General features: G+C 42.0%; 1 protein-coding gene across 1 annotated transcript in view; it reads left to right on the forward strand.

The window, feature by feature from the left end:
• Positions 1–20,214, forward strand: part of BCLAF3 (BCLAF1 and THRAP3 family member 3) — a 108,724-nt gene that overhangs the window by 76,987 nt on the left and 11,523 nt on the right. Inside the window, 2 exon segments of the mRNA XM_033947885.1 lie at positions 742–853; positions 8,894–8,992. Of these exon segments, the coding sequence (XP_033803776.1) occupies positions 742–853; positions 8,894–8,992 (211 nt within the window).

Below are 20,214 nucleotides of genomic sequence, written 5' to 3' on the forward strand. Positions count from 1 at the left end.
ACTCTCCTTCCAACAGGCCGTCCCCCCCCACCTCCCCAGAGCACAACCCGACACCCCCACAGAGCAGAACCTCCATGCTGGCAGGGAGGAGTTGGGTGTCCCTCCTTCCACATACAGTGTGGGGGGGTTTGGGGGTGATGGGAGGGAGTGGGCATCCCTCCTGCTGACCAAGTTACGGTGGGGTTTGGGGGTTCCCTGCTGCAGCTGCTCAGCTGATCGCAGCAGGAAGATTTCCTTGCCACGATCCGTTTATTGGCCATATCTATTTGAAATGTAGGCCAGCATTTCAATGGGCTACATTTCAGGCACCTATTGCGGACCTAGAGAGACGCATAGGGCCGCTTAAGCTTGCCTAAGGCCACTTCTGGGCGAAACCATGCCCAGCCTTGAGTGAGCTGAAGCATACCTCGGTGCCTCCCTTCTCCCGCAACAGACGCCTACATGTAGGCGGCCTTCCTTGGGTTGTTTTTTTTTTTTTTTTTTTAAGATAATGTGCGTCCCGATTGGCTGGTTAGATAGTGATAGGATGCCTGCCATCTTCTTCAATTGGGATGCTGTTTATAGAATTAGGCCTGAAGTGTTTTCTGACTTGGACTAGTACTGGCTGTCTTTTTATACTTGCTTCATGGTAAAAAAATATTGCTGAGCTGCTGTTCACAGTTAATTCCACTATGTTCTGATGATACTAAGATGTGTATTTGCTTTTGAATCCAGTGTGTGTTTATCAATTTTGTTAAATAGGGATGACCTGAGCTCCAGCTTGTCAAGCTTACAGAAGCGTAAAACTGAATTTGAGAAATCCTCCAGGTTCACGAGAGCACCGTTCAGGAAATTTGTTGGGAAACCTCACTCGGTAATCTAGTTGCTTCATTTTATGTTGATGTAATCCAGCAATTGTATTTCCTGTACAGTTGCAATCTAACTCTTACAAAACAGCTCTTAGATCATACAGCAGCTAGCATTTTGGTTTTAGGCACAGTTTTCAAAAATTGTTCGGCAGGGAATCAAAATTGGCTAAATCTTTTTGAATTGAGACTATTTAAAATAAAATTACTGCATATGCACACTTCTTTTGCTTTTAAATTTTTTTTCATTTTACATCTTACAACAAATGTATCATAAAATAACATTTAAACTTATACAATATCACTTGATTCTCTATCATTTTAACTTAAATCATAATATTTAAACCCTCCCTGTCAACCCTACTAATTCATATGTAGTACATATATCATATAATATATTATATATTCTGTCCTATTAATCTAATCATTTAATATCAAATCAGAAATCCCCCCCCCATACTTTGCAATTATACCTATTAGGGAAAAATGATAATCCAATAATTACTCATTTACAATATTCTATTAATGGCCTCCAAACCTCTTGAAAGTTATTAAAATTATCTTTCTGCAAGGCTAACGTTTTTTCCATCTTGTATACATATGACATAATGAATTCCACCAAAAACTATAATTTAATCTATTCTAAATTTTCCAATTAAATGTAATCTGCTGAATGGCAACTCCTGTCATAATAAGTAATAGCTTATTATTCTTTGCAGAAATTTGACTTTTCTTCCTCATTGACATTCCAAATAATATAGTATCATAGGATAAAGCCACAGGATTTTCCAACAATTTATTTGCATATGCACACTTCCAGATCTTAAGAAGTACATGATGGTGTAATCCCAAGAGAGAGGTTTTGGTTTTTTTTAAATTACTACTGTTTAAAAAATCTTGAAACTGCTGCTCTGCAGTTCCTTCACAGCTTAGTTTAAAACAAGTCACAGTAGCTTGCATAGCCAAGAGGGCCAACCTCTTTTGTGATGTCACAAATGACAACACCCTTTTAACCAGAGAGTATGATAGTCTGTTATTGGCATTCAAATATGGCAATTATTGGGAAAACCAATATATTCATTCCGGGCAAGAATAAAAATAAATTTAAAAGCTATTGACAAAATATTTAATCAAGGAGGAGTATTACATTAGCCTGAGTTGTCTCAACCCAGCCCTTAGGACAGACACACCAAGCCGGTCAGGTTTTCATGATACCCACAATGACCACATGTGTGGGTTTCTTGAAAACTGGACTGGATTGAGAATCCTTGCATTAACTGTAGGGATTTGTAAAAGGATACATTTCCCTAAAGAACACTCATTTAGAATTATTGTTTACCTGTGTTGGTCATCCCCAGTGGTCCAATACTTGTAATTATGTACAGCATTTTAGCACTGCATTGCCTTCCAGCAACATACGTAAATCCCAACACCAAGTAAGGCAGTTAATTTCTCAGTAAGCTGTTAGCTTTACACCTGGTAGAATATTGCTAGATTGGGTGGACCATTCGGGTCTTTATCTGCCACCATTTACTATGTTACTATGTTTATTTAAAGTCTATTTTTGTCTTTGTGTTAGCCAGGCATGCTATTTCATGTTAGCTATCAAAACTCTAGACATTGTTACGAGGAGATGCTGATAAGTCTTTGGCTTTTCCTGTTTCATCTATCTTTAGACTAATACTTTCATCACATCAAAGTTTGTTTTGTATGTGTCTGACCTAAATTTCATAAATGTAGCCTGTATTCAAGATTTTTTGCAGATCTGAAGTGAAAATGGCGTAAAATGGAGATTTCCCAGCAAAGGAGTGCTGACTGCTGAGCAGTGATGAAATATCTTTTCTTAAAAGGGAACTCAGCCAAATTGATGTGTCAGTTACTTTAGGGATTAAGTACCATTCTTACTCCACAGTCAAGAACTGTTTTGCTGCGTTTAGAACAGGACATTGGATCATGGAAAACAAAGAATGTTCTGGGAGACCAACTCAAGTGACAATTCCAGAAAATGTGGATGCCATTCACTCCATGATCCTGGACGTTTGAAGAATATCTGTTAAAAAGATAGCAGAGACCAGTAATTGGAAAAATTACAGTAGACTAAATTATACCTTTCGGTGGAATTCGTTATGCCACATTTACAAAATGGAAAGAGTAATTGCCATACAAAAAGGAAGTTATAATAATTTAAAAAAGATTTGGGGGCCATTGACAAATTATTGCAATGATTAGACACCATTATTCATTGAAAGTACACTTACACATAGGGGGGAGGGGAGAGGGTATAAAGTTATGTTAAGGTTTGATCAATTGATAATATTTATATGGAAATTTTTGATTAAAATATTTGAGGGAAGGGGGAGAGGGGAGGGTATAAATGTGTTTTTAAGAAGATATTAAAAGAAATACAAGAGATGTTTACCGTATTTTCGCGCATATAACGCGTGCGTTATACACGATTTTACAAACCGTGCATAACCATGCGCATTACACGTGTAAGCGCGTTTTACAATTTTTTTTTTACATTCTGATCCGGTATTCCCCCTGCGAACTGGCATCCTCCCCCCCCCCGCTCGTGTCACCCCCCCTCCCCCGCGATCCTACATCCCCCCCAGCACCGCAAATACAACTCTTACCCGATTGGGCACTGGCACCAGCACCAATGCAAAGCATGTGCCAGTGCCCGAAGATCCTCCCTCGTTGGTTTGGGCTGGGCTGGGCTGGGCCGGGCGGTGCAAGAGAGATCCTCTTCCTTCCTCTGCTGGGCTGGACTAGGCTTTGAGCATTTGCGCATGCTCAAAGCCTTCTGGTCTCACTCTCTCCGAGATAATCTCGGAGAGAACGAGACCAGAAGGCTTTGAGCATGCGCAAATGCTCAAAGCCTAGTCCAGCCCGGCAGAGGAAGAAGGAAGGATCTCTCTCGCACCGCCCAGCCCAAACCAACGAGGGAGGATCTTCGGGCACTGGCACTGGCACATGCTGTGCATTGGTGCTGGTGCCGAATCGGGTAAGAGTTGTATTTGTGGTGCTGGGGGGGATGTAGGATTGTGGGGGAGGGGGGTGATGCGAGCAGGGGGGGAGAATGCCGGTTCGCAGGGGGAATGCCGGATCAGATTATCTCGGATCAGAGGGGGAGGGGGGGTGACGCGAGCGGGGGAAAGGATGCCGGTTTGGAGTAGGCGGGAGGAGGTTTTAGCATGCGCGGTATATGCGTGTGCGCGCTATATTAACATTTTATTACATAAATTTGTGTTCCCCGTGCGCTATACCCGTGTGCGCGTTTTACATGGGTGCGCGTTATCTACGTGAAAATACGGTATATGGTTTAAATGATATATTATTGTGTTCTTGATGTTAGATGGAAAAATGAATAAAGAACTTGGAGAAAAAAAAAAAGATAGAGACCCTGGAGATATCCCAAGAGCGAGTAGGCTATATTACTCATAAGACATGAGAAAGCTCTCAGACAAATAAGAGTTCCCAAATGAGTCAATGCTGACCAGCAGCATGATTGAATAGTTGCCTCGCAATCCATTTTAGACTGATTTTGGCAGGATCCTGTGAGATTTTTAAACCATCTCTTAATTATGGATGAAACTTGGACATACAGTATTATATGATTCAGAGACAAAAGAACAATCCAACAATGGAGAAGCAGTGGTTTCCCATGTTCCGAAAAGTTCAAGACACAGAAGTCATCAAGTTAAGGTGATGGCATCTGTCTTCTGGGACAAAGATGGATTTTTGCTTGTACATTACCTGGAAAAGGGTGCAACTATCTCAGCAAAATACTATGTTGCACTTCTCGACTAACTGAAGCAGCAACTGGTCTCCAAACATCGAGGCAAGCTTTTGAAAGGAATCTTGTTTCTTCAAGACAGTGCCACTTCTCACAAGATGGCCATTACGCAGCAGAAATTGGCAGCTCTTCCCTTTTGAAATTCTGAAACACCCACCCTTTGGACTACTACCTCTTTCCTAACCTCAAAAAAACACCTCAAGGGAAGAGTTTTTTCAGACACTGAGGATACCGAATTAGCAAATGGACAAATGGTTTGCAGCACAAACAAAATAATTTTTCTTGGATGGGTTGAAGAAGTTAGAACAACGAAGTCATACTCATAAGTGTGTGGAACAGGGTTAAAACAGAGAGTAGGGTTAAATGGTCAGTATTCTCAATGGAGAAGGACAAATAGTGGGGTTCCTTGGGGGTCTGTGCTGGGATCGCTGCTTTTAACACATTTATCAGTGATCTAGAGATGGGAATGACTAGTGAGATAATTAAATTTGCTGATGGCAAAAGTTGTTAAATTTAAGAGGATTGTGAAAAATAGCAAGAGGACACTGAGACTGGGCATCAAAATAGCAGATAATGTTTAATGTGAGCAAGTGCAAAATGATGCATGTGGGAAAGAGGAACCCAAACTATAGCTTTGTGATGCAGAGTTTCACGTTAGGAGTCGTTGCCCAGGAAAAGGATCTAGTTGTCATCATTGAGGATACAATTAAACTCTTAGCTCAGTGTGCAGCAGTGGCTAAGAAAGCAAATAGAATTTAGGAATTATCAGAAAAGGAATGGAAAACAAAGATGAAAATGTTATAATGCCTTTTATCACTCTATGGTGCAGCCGTACCTCGAATTCTTTATGCAGTTCTGGTCACCCCATCTCAAGAAAGATATAGCGGCATTAGAAAAGGTATAGAATAGGGCGATGAAAATGGTAAAAGGGTTGGGATGACTTCCCTATGAGGAAAGGATAAAGTGGCTCGGGCTCTATGGCCTGGAGAAAAGATGGCTCAGGGGGAGAGTGTGGTGCAGTGGTTAAAGCTACAGCCTCAGCACCCTGAGCTTGTGGATTCAAACCCATGCTGCTCCTGGTGACCTTGGCCAAGTCACTTAATCCTCCCATTGCCCATTGGGACAGACAAGGAAAAATACTTCAGTACCTGAATAAATTCATGTAAACCGTTCTGAGCTCCCCAGGGAGAATGGTTTACAAAATTGAATAAATAATAAAATATGATAGAGGTGTAGAAAATACTGAGTGAAGTGGAGCGGGTAGATGTGGAGTTGCTTGTTTACGCTTTCCCAAAACACTAGGACTAGGGGGCATGTATTGACGCTACTAAGTAGTAGATTTAAAACAAATAGGAGAAAATATTTCTTCACTCAACATGTAATTAAACTCTGGAATTTGTTGCCAGTGAAAGCAGTTAGCTTAACAGGGTTTAAAAATGGTTTGGATAATTTCCTAAAAGTAAAGTTAAATGCTTAATTTTAGAATAAGCAGCATAAAATGTTTTACTCTTTATCTTACCAGGTACTTGTGACTTGGGTTGGGCAGTGTTGGAAACAGGATCCTAGGCTTAATGGACCAGCAATCTGTCCTATTATGGCAGCTCTTATGTTCTTATGGTGAATATGTAGAGTAAATATATTTTTTAATCCCTTAGCTGCTTGTTTTCTTTACAAAGCTAAGGACTTATCAGTACCCGCTCATACAAACTTAAATTACCTCTTTTCTCTTGTCTGATGTTTCGAACATAGGTGGTAATGCTGAGACTTTAATGTAAAAGTGTCAGTTTTAAAGGCATATACACACACTAGGGACTAGTTGTATCCAAATGCCTTTTTCTGCAGTGTTTGACATGGCTGTTTTCCATGATGTCAAGCAAAATTGCTTAAAAATAGCCTGATATAGGATGATAATTACAGGATGGACTTTTTGAAACTTTATTCGATTCAAGGTGTTCATGATTTTTCTTGGTATTGTATTGCACTTTGTCCAAGAGCCTATAATTTTGAAGAACTATTAATAGCCATTAATTCACTTGTTGCTAAGTAGAAGCAATACAAACTTTGGTACAATTCGCAGCCGTTTAGGAAATTTTATTACTGCTCATTGCTCTATCTATGGTAGTTTTAGCTTGTGCTGATAAATTAGAAGCCCTAAAAAGATATAGTTTATTGTAGTCTTCTGCTTAGAGTCTGAACATCAGTTTTTATATTATAATTAATCTAAGCATCCAAAATTCTTTTAACCCTTTAGACAGAAAATTTGAGCCTCAGCCCCACCACTCCACCGCTTCAAATGTCTTTCATAGCGGTAAGCTTTACATGGTAATTTCCTCATCAGCTCTTTCTTACTTTTTTAGTCGTTTTTACTTTCTTTATATCATTTTAAAGTGCATTGTGCTGCATTGCTACAATTCCTCTATTCACTCCATATACTGAAACTTTATGTGAGGTGAATCGATCTCGGCGGTTGTGGGAGGACCCTTGAAACAGCAGTGGGCGAAACATGTCAGGTCCAACCCTCCCAAACCGAGCTAATTAAATAAAGACTGGAGTGAAAACAGATGGATTAAGCTTTAAAATCAGCAATATAAAGCTAAGTTTTAAAAAAATATTTATATGTTTATTAAATCTCCATGAACTTGGTAAAAAATGCACTAACTAAGCACTTTGTAGATAAGAATAGAGGAATTGTAACATGCAGCATGATGCACTTTAAAATGATTTAAAGAAAGTAAAAACGACTAAAAAAGTAAGAAAGAGCCGATGAGGAAATTTCCACGTAAAGCTCACTGCTGTGAAAGACATTTGGTGGGGCTGAGGCTCATAAATTTTCTGTCTAAAGAGTTAAAAGAATTTTGGATGCTTAGAGTAATTATAATATAAAAACTGATAAATTAGAAGCAACACTTTTAAAGCAGGATATGTTACAATTTAAAACTGAGACACAAAATACAAATAAGGAGTTAATGCTACTGAAACAAAATCAAGATATGTTGGTTAAAGATAATATATTACTCAGGAAGAAGCTGGAAGTGCAGGAGAATAATGGTCGTATAAATAACTTGAGATTTATAAATTTTCTAAGAATCCTGTCAACTTCTCCTAGAGAAATGGTGAAAAGATATTTTATGGAAATTTTGGAAATTCCTGAAAACTCCTTACCTCCTCTTACAAGAGTGTATTACCTACCTGCTAAGCCCATATCCAAAGAAGAAGAAAAAATTGAGGAACCCCGGGAGAGGTCAATGGACATTTCGGCAATACTGGAACAATCAGATAGGGAACTGGCTGTTCCAGCTACTCTCTTGCTGTCTGTTGCTTTGGCTCCAGACAAAGATTGGATATTAAAACTTTTCTTTAAAAATAGATCCAAAGACTTCCTGGGGCAGCATATTCAGATTTTTCCTGATGTCTCTAGAGAGACTCAGAAAAGAAGGAAAGAATTTTTAATTCTTAAACCTGGAGTGACTCAAATAGGGGGTATTTTCTTTTTGAGATATCCATGTAAATGTGTAGTTAGATATTTATCATTTAAGTATATATTTACAGAGCCATCTCAACTGACTAGCTTTCTCTCAATGAAACGTCTAGAAAAAGGAATAACAACATAACGTCTATGGGAAGTTAGTTCCCTGCACTTTAGTCAGATAAGGATTTTTCTTATTTAACTAATTTGAATTATATATGTTCTACTCTTAATTATGGATCCAATAATATTGAGGACTAGTGTGAGATCAGCTAGATTAGAAGTTCCTTGTAGTAATATTAATTTTGGAATGTTAATTTAATATGTTGTTTGATCTCACTTTACTGTACAAGATGTATACACTTGGAAATATTGTAAAAAATTTTATAAATAAATAAATAAAAAAAAAAAAAAAAGAAGCAACACACTAAAATGTTCAATAATGCTATCAAAGGTTTTCCTTTACAGTTGCTGTGCTGAATAGATAGAATTTATTATTTGCTGAGTTATGTTTTGTGAAATACATGTTAGATGATTTTAGCAAAAAAAAAATTAAAAAAAGTTTATTTTAAAAAAATGTGCAAAGAGTACTTGAGGGAAAATTCAGGGGAGCTTGTGATTTTACAAAAAAAAATAAAAAAAATTATAATGGTACAGGGAAAGAATTTTCAGTATGGTGGATATTGTTAATTATATTTATGAATCAATCAATCTCTGACAATTTACAAGCAAAAACCAATATACATACGAGGTACATGGAAGTTTTTTGTGTTTTTAATCATTTAGAGCGTTTACCATGGTGAACATACAGATCAGGCCCGTACTCATAAAAATCAGTTTGGAAAAGACTTTGAACATCCAAGAGCCAATAAGAGACCTTTTAAGGTAAGGACTGGCACACATATATCAAGCTATATATAACAATTAATATAATTGGGCTATATTGTCTCTTTAGGTTATTATACCAAAAGTTTACTTATATACCGCATGTGGTTTACAAAAGAAAAAAGTAACAATCAGAAGAAGTATTTAATTACCTAGAAATTTAGCAAACAAATGTATTTTTAAAACTAAACTAAACCTTAAGTTTATATACCGCATCATCTCCACAAAAGTGGAGCTCGACACAGTTTACAGGAATTAATATAGAAAGGAACTCCAATGGAAAGGAGAAGGGCTTAGTAAAAGAAAGAAAGAAAGAGGGGACTTAGTATAATGGAAAGGGAGGGAGTAGTTACATTTTAGTGAAAAGCCAGGTTTTCAAATGTTTTTGGAAGCATTGGAGGAAGGTCGAACTCCGAAGAGGGGCAGTGAAGTTGTTCCACAACTCGGTGATCCTGAAGAGGAGGGATGTCCCAAGTTTTCCTGTATGGGATATGCCTTTTAAAGAGGGGAAGGATAATTTGAATTTTTGATGTTCAAATGTGTTTATTGATTTTCAAAGACAATACAATACACATAATATATTCAGTAAGAAATGCAGTGAGATCGAATGACAAGCCATGAGCATGAAGATAAAAATAACTAACATTATTATGTATCATAACCAATACAATAATGGTAAGGTATAAAGAAAGACCTCAATGCAGATAGAGGAGAAAGAAATAAGAGTGGATAAGAAAGGAAGATGAGGTAATGTGCGTGGAAGAGAAGCAGGAAAAGAAAGAAGGGAATGGGGCGGGCATCAACATCCAAACGATGATATATAACAAATGTAGAGTACAGGAAAACACAATGGAGTTCACCGGAATGTCAGCGGTTAAATAGAGAAATGTTGTATAGGTTCCCAAATGCGAGATATGGTCAGTGACCTATTAGAGTATTCAGCCGCTTTAATCTCATAAAGATGAATCATGAGTACTGTATTCCACCAGAACACAATATTAAGAGTATCAGCAGATTTCCAGTTGTGGAGGATCATCTGTATCATAAGGGCGATCAATATATTAAGGAGAGAATATTGAATGGAGGTGAGTGGGTCCGACACCGCTAAATCTCTAAAAAGGAGAATATCAAAAGTAAAATCAGATGTAATAGGTAATATGCGTCGAATAATACCCCAAACCCTATTCCAGAAAGAGTTAATGATAGGACAGGCATAAATCATATGGTATAGATCTCCCAGTGCAGCAGAACAGTGCCAGCAAAGGTTGGAGTCCCTAAGACCAGTGCGAAACATTTTGGAAGGTGTCCAAAAGACTTGATAAGCTAGAAAATATAGAGATTGTGATAAACTAGCAGAGGCTGTAGGTCGAACAGTTTTGCTGAAGTACCATTCCCAATCTCTGTCAGAACCGTGCCAAGTGATAAAGGTCACCCAAGTGTCAGTGGTCCTAATAGATCTAGGAAAAAGATGTGATCTGAGTTCTTTATAAAAAAGAGAGGTCGAATGTCCTAGAAGAAATCCTTGCTGAGATAAGGTGAGAAAGTGGGAGATTTGCGAGAATGAGAAAATGGAAGGAGAGCATTTCTTCAAGCAATGTGAAAGTTGAAGCCAGTGAAAAAATTCCGAGGGGGGAAGGTTGAACTTGTTCATAATCTGAGAGAAGGATAGGAGAGTGTCCTTGTTTATAACGTGATCTAAGGTCCATATTCCTTTATCAATCCAGGAATGCCAATGAATAAAACAATTATCTATATTGAATAAGGAATTGTACCATAGAGGAGCAGATAAAGAACATCTTCTGTCAGATTTAGAGATTTCATCAAAATATCGTATTGCCTGAAGAGTCGCAGAAATAGAGATAGATTTACAAGGAAGAGAGGAAGGAGATATATATGGCAAGCAAGATAATGGGATAGGTTTGATGAGATGTTGTTCAATATGAATCCATGCAGAGTGATTACTATTTAGATCCAAATCTTGAATCCAAACCGAGCTGTAGCGAAGCAATGCTGCAATATGATAGAGAAAAAAATCAGGAAATCCCATACCCCCATCCTCCTTGGATGATTTAAGAATTTTCAGTGATATACGGGGGGGTATTTTGCACCAAAGATAGTCTGATAGCTTGCTTTCCATAGATTTATAAAAGGTTTTGGGAGCTAATCTGGGCAGCATAGAGAGATAATAATTAATAATCGGAGAAATGGTCATTTTGATGGCTTCTAGCCTCCCCCACCATGTCACAGAAAGAGGCGACCATCTCTTTAAGAGAGCATCCATTTTGGCATTTATGGCTGATAGATTGATGGACATCATTATGTCAGCGTCTTGGTGAAAGAGAGTTCCAAGGTACTTCAGGGAGGAACTAGCCCAACGAAAGGAAACTGGGCCACAATCAGATAAAGAGGTGACATCGTTAAGAGGAAGAATTTCAGACTTATCCCAATTAATACGGTATCCAGAGCCAGAGGAGAAGTCAGAAACTAGTTGAAGTAAAATAGGAATAGAAGAGGCAGGTTTGGAAAGGAATACAAGTAAGTCGTCAGCATAAGCCAGGGTCTTGATTTGTAGAGAACCTACCTGAACACCCAGTATACGGGGATGTTGACGGATAGCCAGTAAAAGAGGCTCAAGAGCTAAATTAAAAAGAAGAGGGGATAGAGGGCAACCCTGACGTGTACCTCTGTGAAGGTAAACCGGAGAAGATAAAGAATCATTGATCCGCAATCTGGAGAAAGGTTTGGTATAGAGGAGCTGGACCCACTGTACAAAGTTCGGCCCACAACCGAACCTTGACAAGGAGGAGAATAAATTATTCCACTCAACCATATCAAACGCTTTCTTCGCATCTAGGGATATCTCAATCAGAGGATCAGAAGAAGAACGAGCCAGATCCAGAATAACGTTAAAAGTGCGTGCATTATCACCGATAAAGCGGTTTCGCATGAAGCCCACTTGATCCGGATGAATGAGGAAACCAAGAATTTTATCTAAGCGGAGAGCCAATATTTTCTCCAGGATCTTACAGTCTGTGTTCAACAACGAGGTGGGTCTATAATTGACTACATTAGTGTCGTCTCTTCCAATTTTTGAGTGGATCTGGTGGAGGTAGGATTCGAGGAGAGCCAAGATAGAGGAAAGAGGGGAGGAAGGATGCCGTGTAGAGATTTGAAGGCTAAACAGGTGCATTTGTAGTGAACCCCGAGGATAACTGGGAGCCAGTGAAGCTTAGACAAAAGCGGGGAGACGTGGTCAAATTTGCTCTTAGCGAAGATTAGTTTGGCCGCGGTGTTCTGAATCCACTGAAGTCTGTGAAGACTTTTCTTTGTTAGGCTTAAGTAGATGGAGTTGCAGTAATCCAGTCTGAATAGAATAATGGATTGAACGAGGACAGCGAAGTGTTGTTGGTGGAAGCAGCCACAGAGGGAGAGAGGCAAGAGAGAGACTCGGAAGGCAGGGGTTAGGAGAGGAGGAGAGCCAGGAGGGCGCAGAGAGTGTGCAGAGCGAGGGGTAGTGGCGAGAGGTAGCTCCGCCCACCCCTCCAACGTCGGACCTCGGAGCTCCGCCTTAAAAGGGGCGGAGCCAACGCCGATCGAGTCCAGCTTGCCTGCAAGCAGCCACAGAGGGAGATAGGCAAGAGAGAGACTCGGAAGGCAGGGGTTAGGAGAGGAGGAGAGCCAGGAGGGCGCAGAGAGTGTGCAGAGCGAGGGGTAGCGGCAAGAGGTAGCTCCGCCCACCCTTCCGATATCGGACCTCGGAGCTCCGCCTTAAAAGGGGCGGAGCCAACGCCGATCGAGTCCAGCTTACCTGCAAGCAGCCACAGAGGGAGAGAGGCAAGAGAGAGACTCGGAAGGCAGGGGTTAGGAGAGGAGGAGGGCGCAGAGAGAGTGCAGAGCGAGGGGTAGCTCCGCCCACCCCTTCGACGTCTGACCTCGGAGCTCCGCCTTAAAAGGGGCGGAGCCAACGGCGCGCAGCCGTTCGGCGCGCTCGCCTTAGCAAGCTAGCCTTTGCAAAGGAGCTGTTGAAGGAGCCAGGAAACTCGGACACCAGCGGAGTAACACCAACAAACTGGAAGGTAGATACAAATCCTAGACTTTAGCTAGCTACACAGTAGGGCACACTCCCTCACATACCACATACCTAGAGGGGAAACAGAGGAAGAACAGAGTACTCACTGACTCCAACACCATAACATAAGCAAAATCAGAACCGACATAAGCCAGGAGACTCACTTCAAGCAGGAAGGTAGCCACAAAACACAATCTTTATCTAGTCACACAGCAGGGCACACACTCCCTCACATACCACACACCCAGAGGGGGGAAAAGGCACTCACAGATGCTAACACAGTAACACTAGCGGACTGAGATCAAACAGTAACACTAGCAGACTCACAAAAAGGAAGGTAGAAACCAGGAAGCCAGAAAACATCCAGACGACAGAGACAGAAGGTCCATAACCAATTTGCCCAAACAACTCAGAAGGAGGACAAGAGATGGATGCCCAGGGAAGCCAGAAGGTGAGCTTTCCAGTCTTCTGCACCGGCTGCAATATGTATGACTACCTCCCTTCGGGGACTAGGGCATACATTTGCAGTCGCTGCATGGAGCTGGATAGCTTGAAACGGCAAGTCCGGCTACTAGAGGAGACAGTGCTGAATCTAAAAGAACTCCTCACCTTTGAAGAGGAAATACGTGAACAGGAGAAGCTTCTAGTCCAGTTCAGTCCAAACGAAGAGGTCAAGGAACTAGAAAGATACATCGAGGAAGCACACCAGCAGCATGTGGAGAACAGTACCCGAACAACTCTGGAAGAAGGCCTGGATGAGAGAAGAGAAGACATCCCTGCAAATTCTGGAGAAAAGGAAGCGGAGACAAGGGGCGATCACACACCAGGAGTAAGAGGGAGACTGCAGGAGGACACCCCCCCCACCCGAAGAGCAGAAAACGACTTCAGGAGTATCGCAGGAAGAAGAAGATCGGCCCTATACCATGGATGTAGACTTACGACCCCCAAGGAACCACCAAATAAAGAAGATGGGGATCATCGTGGGAGACTCCATCGTACGGCATGTGGACAGCTACACCGCAGGAGGGAGAGAGGATAGAATCGTCACCTGCCTGCCAGGAGCAAGAGTGAAGGATGTGGCCAACAGGATCTCCAGGATCATAGACAGCGCAGGGGGAGAGGACACTGCTGTGCTTATCCACGTGGGAACCAACGATGTGAGCGGACGGAAGTATGACAGGGAAGAAATGAAGGGTCAGCTCCGCTCACTCGGAAGAATACTGAAGATCAGGGAGGTGAAGGTGGCCTTCTCCGAGATCCTCCCGGTACCAAGAGCGGATGGAAGGAGGCAAGGGGAACTGCAAGCGATCAACGCCTGGATGAGACGATGGTGCGAAGAGGAAGGCTTTGACTTCGTGCGCAACTGGACAATGTTCTGGAAAAGAAGCAAGTACTACAGGAAGGACGGACTGCACCTCAACGAGGAAGGAGCAAGAGTATTGGCAGGCACCTTCAAGAAGGCCATCGAGAAGGCTTTAAACTAAAGGTCAGGGGAAAGCCGACAGTCGACCACCAGTCGATGGTCCGGGCGACAGGATGTCCCATAGAAGGAACTATGGACAACTACTCAGACACAGGAGGGGACGACCGCAAAGCATTTAAGAGAGACAATATAGGAGCAAGGAAGGATACCGTGAAGGAACCAGGGGAGACTGCTAAGCTTAAGGAGTCTAAGAAGGCAACACAAAGGGAACTCAAATGTGTGTATACGAACGCTAGAAGTTTGAGAAACAAAATGGGAGAATTAGAAGCAATAGCAAAGAACGAAGAACTGGAAATCATAGGCATAACAGAAACCTGGTGGAATGACGAAAACAAATGGGATACAGTACTTCAGGGATACAAACTGTACAGAAGAGATAGAATGGGGCAGAAAGGTGGAGGTGTTGCACTATATGTTCGTGAAGAAATAGAATCTGTGAGAGAGACTATGACAGAAGAGAAAGAGAAGCTGGAATCCCTCTGGATAAAGATTCCCAGACACAACGGAGCTGACACAAAGATTGGCCTTTACTATCGACCGCCAGGACAAATGGAAGAAACAGACGTGGAAATGATAGAGGAAATTAAACACGAATGTAAGACAGGTAATGTCATAATCTTGGGGATTTCAATTTTCCTGGAATAGACTGGAACCTGGGAATTTCAAATTGTGGCAAGGAGGCAATGTTCCTGGAAGTGCTAGGGGAACTGCTTTCTGGAACAATTGGTGGGGAGAGCCGACAAGAGGAAACGTCACCTTGGACTTGGTCCTAAACGGCATTACGGGGCCAGCAAAGGAAGTAGAAGTCACGGTCCCGCTGGGGACAAGCGATCACAACATGATCAACTTCAGACTCGATGTCGGGAAGGGGAAAAGTACCAAAACCTCAACCACAACTTTAAATTTCAAAGGGGAAGATATGATAGCATGAGAGCCATGATTGAAACAACGGATCAAGAAAAAAATGGGCAAAGTCAAAACGGTAGAACAGGCATGGTCCCTTCTGAAAAATACTATCACGGAAGCACAAAGCCTCTACATTCCGAGGATATCCAAAGCAAAGAAAACCAAAGCAAAAGAGAGCCGGCGTGGGCTACTAAAGAGGTGAAGGAAGCCATAAAAGAAAAAGGACTCCTTCAAAGCATTGGAAACGCACGAAAACAATCGAAACTTGGAACAAACACAAGGGTGATCAGAAGAAGTGTCACAGGGCAGTGAGGGATGCCAAAAAGGACTATGAGGGAGAAAATAGCGCAGGAGGCCAAAAACTTCAAGCCCTTCTTCAAGTACGTGAAAGGGAGAAAACCCGGCAAATGAGGCGGTGGGACCGCTGGATGACCAGGGAAGGAAAGGGTACATCAAGGAAGACAAACAAATCGCAGACAGACTAAATTCATTCTTTGCGTCTGTCTTTACAAAGGAAGACACTGCAACAATTCCAGAAGCAGTGAAAGTGTTCAAAGGAGTAACAGAGGACAGCCTTACCACAGTAGACGTGGACTTGGACCAGATATACCGCCAGATCGACAAACTCAAAAGCGACAAATCCCCTGGACCGGATGGAATTCATCCGAGAGTCTTGAAAGAGTTAAAAGTGGAAATCGGAGAACTATTCCAAAAACTTGCCAATCTGTCAATCAAAACAGGGCAGATACCAGACGACTGGAAGATAGCAAACGTCACGCCGATATTTAAAAAAGGATCAAGAGGAGCACCGGGCAACTATAGGCCTGTGAGTCTCATGTCGGTCCCTGGAAGATGGTTGAGGCGCTGATCAAGGATAGCATAACCCGGCACCTAGACACACACGACCTGATGAAAGCCAGCCAACATGGATTCAGGGAAAGGGAAGTCATGCTTGACGAACCTACTTCAATTTTTTGAGACAGTGAACAAATTGATAATGGAGAACCGGTGGATATTATTACTATGGATTTTCAGAAAGTGTTCGACAAAGTTCCACATGTAAGACTCCTCAGGAAACTGCAGGGCCATGAATAGAAGGAGATATACTAAGATGGATAGGCAAATGCTGGAGAACAGAAGGCAGAGAGTGGGCATAAATGGGAAGTTCTCGGACTGGGAAAATGTGACTAGCGGTGTGCCCCAGGGCTCGGTACTTGGGCCCATCTTATTTAATATCTTCATCAATGACCTAGAGGATGGAACATCCAGTGAGATCATCAAGTTTGCAGATGACACAAAGCTATGGCGGGCCATCAAATCGCAGAAGGACAGTGAAGAACTCCAGAGTGACTTGAGCCGATTGGAGAATTGGGCAGATAAATGGCAGATGAAGTTTAATGTAGAAAAATGCAAAGTGATGCACTTAGGCAGAAAAAATAAGGAACACAAGTATAGTATGTCAGGTGCAACTCTAGGAAAATCTGAACAGTAAAAGGACCTGGGAGTATTAATCGATAGGACACTGAAGCCGTCGGTGCAATGTGCGGCGGCAGCGAAGAAAGCAAATAGAATGCTAGGCATGATAAAGAAGGGAATCACGAGTAGATCGGAGAAAGTCATAATGCCGCTTTATAGAGCGATGGTCAGACCACACTTGGAATACTGCGTCCAGCATTGGTCTCCATACCTAAAGAAGGATATCATACTGCTAGAGAGGGTGCAGAGACGAGCAACAAAGCTGGTGAAAGGTATGGAGAACCTGGATTACGAGGAAAGACTTAAGAGACTGGGATTGTTCTCCCTTGAGAAAAGGAGACTACGAGGGGATATGATCGAGACATTCAAAATACTGAAAGGAATCGACAAAATAGAGCAGAAAAAAACGTTATTTACAATGTCCAATGTAGCACGGACAAGAGGACATGGATTGAAGCTAAGGGGGGACAAGTTCAAGACAAATATCAGGAAGTTCTGCTTCACACAACGAGTGGTGGACACCTGGAATGCTCTCCCAGAAAAGATAATTGCGGAATCCACCATTCTAGGATTTAAGGGTAAGTTAGATGTACATCTCCTTATGAGTGGCATGAAGTGACATGGGTAGGGGTAGGCTAGATGCACTTCTCTTTACGAGAAGCTTGGAGCAATATGGGGACCAAAACTATGCCAGGGTACACCTGGCGGGGCGTCTGCGGATCGCCGGACTTGATGGACCTAGGGTCTGTTCCGGAGATGGCGCTTCTTATGTTCTTATGTGAAGATTGAAAAAGCATTTTTTTACTAAGGAGTTTAGGTGATCATTGAAGGACAGTGTAGAGTCAATGATGATTCCCAGAACTTTGCTTGAGTGCTCAAGCTGCAGTTTGGTGCGCCAGAGGATAGTGGGATGAGGGTGGGTAGCTAATCTAATTTTGGGCCGAGCCAGAGTAGTTTTGTTTTGGTCTCGTTTAGTTTTATTTGATCGGTGAGCGCCCAGGATTCGTTATACAAGAAGAGATGTTATCAGAGAGGTTGGTGAGGTTAGAATCGGTCTGCGTAGGTGTAAAGTGTCTCCAAGGGGGATAGTTGGAGGAGTTTCATGGAGGACATATAACATTAAGTGTTTCCTAAACTGCAGATACGTGTTAGAGGTTGCAATTAATGAATTCAAGTCCTTGTCCCAGGACGCTGCTTGATAGGTTAGAAGACGACAATGATACTTTTAAAATTTGCATCCTTTAACAGATGGAAAAGAGAAGAAAGTGTCCGAGCGCCTAGAACATTTAACATTAATAAATGTTCTGTTTTTGTATAAAATATGTTTTACTCTTTGGGATCTTGACAGGTACATGTGACCTGGGTTGGCCACTGTTGGAAACAGGATATTAGACTTGATGGACCGGAAGTCTTCCCGATGTCAGCGTTGACGTCGGAGGAAGGAAGGGCTTTGCTTAAGCCCTCCCTCCGACGTCAGCGCTGACATCGGGCAAGACTTCCGATTGGCTATGTGTGCTGCAGCAGGGCAGGCAGGAAATGGAAGACAAGCCTCGCAGCAGGGCAGGTAGGAAAATCAGATGAGCCTCATGGCATTGAACCCCGCGGGATCCCCGAGAGCACGAGGGGCGTCCCCACGGGATCCCTGCGACCCTAGGGGGCATCCCCACGGGATCCCCGCAAGCTTAGGGGGCGTCCCCATGGGATCCCCGTGACCCAAAGGGGGAACCCGCGGGATCCCCGTCGTCCCTGTTCCCGTGCAGCTCTCTAGTTTAAACGAGCTGCTTATATTTGTACCAGCTGATTGGTTATTAATCTTTTAAATCACTAGAGCATGCTACATTTATGTAAAGGCTTCTGCCTTTTGTCTTGTTTTCAGGTCTCCCTGCATTTTTGTTGAAATCCTGCATTTTTTGTGCATTCTTTAGATGGTAAGAGGGGTGCACTTATTATAATTCTATTCTGTTTTCCTTTCTTTTATCCATTTCTCAGTTTATTTGCATATTTGACATATCTCCTTGATATATTCATGAAGTTACGATGAGTCCTCACAATGGCACTATGACACATTTTAATGGGATGTGCAATATGATTGCTGATTTTTATGCCTCTTGGGCTCAGTTTTACAACTTTAGATGTGTATTTGGTATAATATTACCTTAATTTCTCTGCCAGCAATGCTAGACTTCTATTATGGTTTAGATATGCAGTGTGAGAACATATTTTCCACAAAAAGAATATTTGTGTGTTTCTTAGTTTATTTTTTTCTACCACAGTACAGGGGTTCAAGGAAGGTTTGGATAGGTTCCTAAAGGATAAAGGGATTGAGGGGTACAGATAGAAGCAGAGGTAGGATATAAAAATGGTCAAATCACTTCACAGGTCAAAGGACCTGGTGGGCCACCGCGGGAGCGGACCACTGGGCAGGATGGACCTCTGGTCTGACCCAGTGGAGGCAACTTCTTATGTTCTTATGTTCTTAACTTTAGCTAGCATGCAACAGTGGTTCATGTAGCTGGGTTTAAAAAAAAGTTTGGACAAGTTTCTGGAGGAAAAGTCCATAGTCTTCTATTGAGAAACACATGAGGGAAGCCACAGCTTGCCCTGGGATCAGTAGCATGGAACGTTGCTACTATTTGGGTTTCTGCCAGGTATTGGTGACCTAGATTGGCCACTGGGCTAGATGGACCATTGCTCTGACTCAATAGGGCTATTCTTATGTTAGCACATCTGTTTTACTTTTCAAACAATTTTTATTGATGACAATCGGTTCTACAAAACTATTGCATGTAAGACATTCAGTTTCATTACAGCCTGGCTACAACATGTCAGTTACTACCTAGTCATCAAACATTTTGAACAATATCATATCCATACACCCCCCTGCTCTCCCTATAACCCCATCTCAGCATTCTATCATAGGAAAAGTAGAGCCATCTTCCTGTGTCTCACAAACTAAAGGTCCAGGTCCCTGAACTTTAAAAGAACAATAATAAATGACAACAATGGAAAGTTATCTAATCACATTCATTGTATGAAAAGCAACCAGCATCCTAATAGAAAGAGATCCCCCCGACCTGTCCCCCCTCATTGCTAAACCAAAAACATACATGTCGGTGTCTAAAGAGAAACTGGTCACCTCTGTTCTGAACCTGAAGAAGCAGACAGTACCATAGAAGAAAAGACAGCCCCCCCCCATGCAGCCATAGGGTCAGTATATATGTTACATACCCAGCAGATCTACCTGCACCCATATCAACCCAGTCTGATGAGAATCAGCCCACAAGCATG

The sequence above is a fragment of the Geotrypetes seraphini genome, chromosome 6 (genome assembly GCF_902459505.1).
Source record: "Geotrypetes seraphini chromosome 6, aGeoSer1.1, whole genome shotgun sequence".
Taxonomy (NCBI): domain Eukaryota; kingdom Metazoa; phylum Chordata; class Amphibia; order Gymnophiona; family Dermophiidae; genus Geotrypetes; species Geotrypetes seraphini.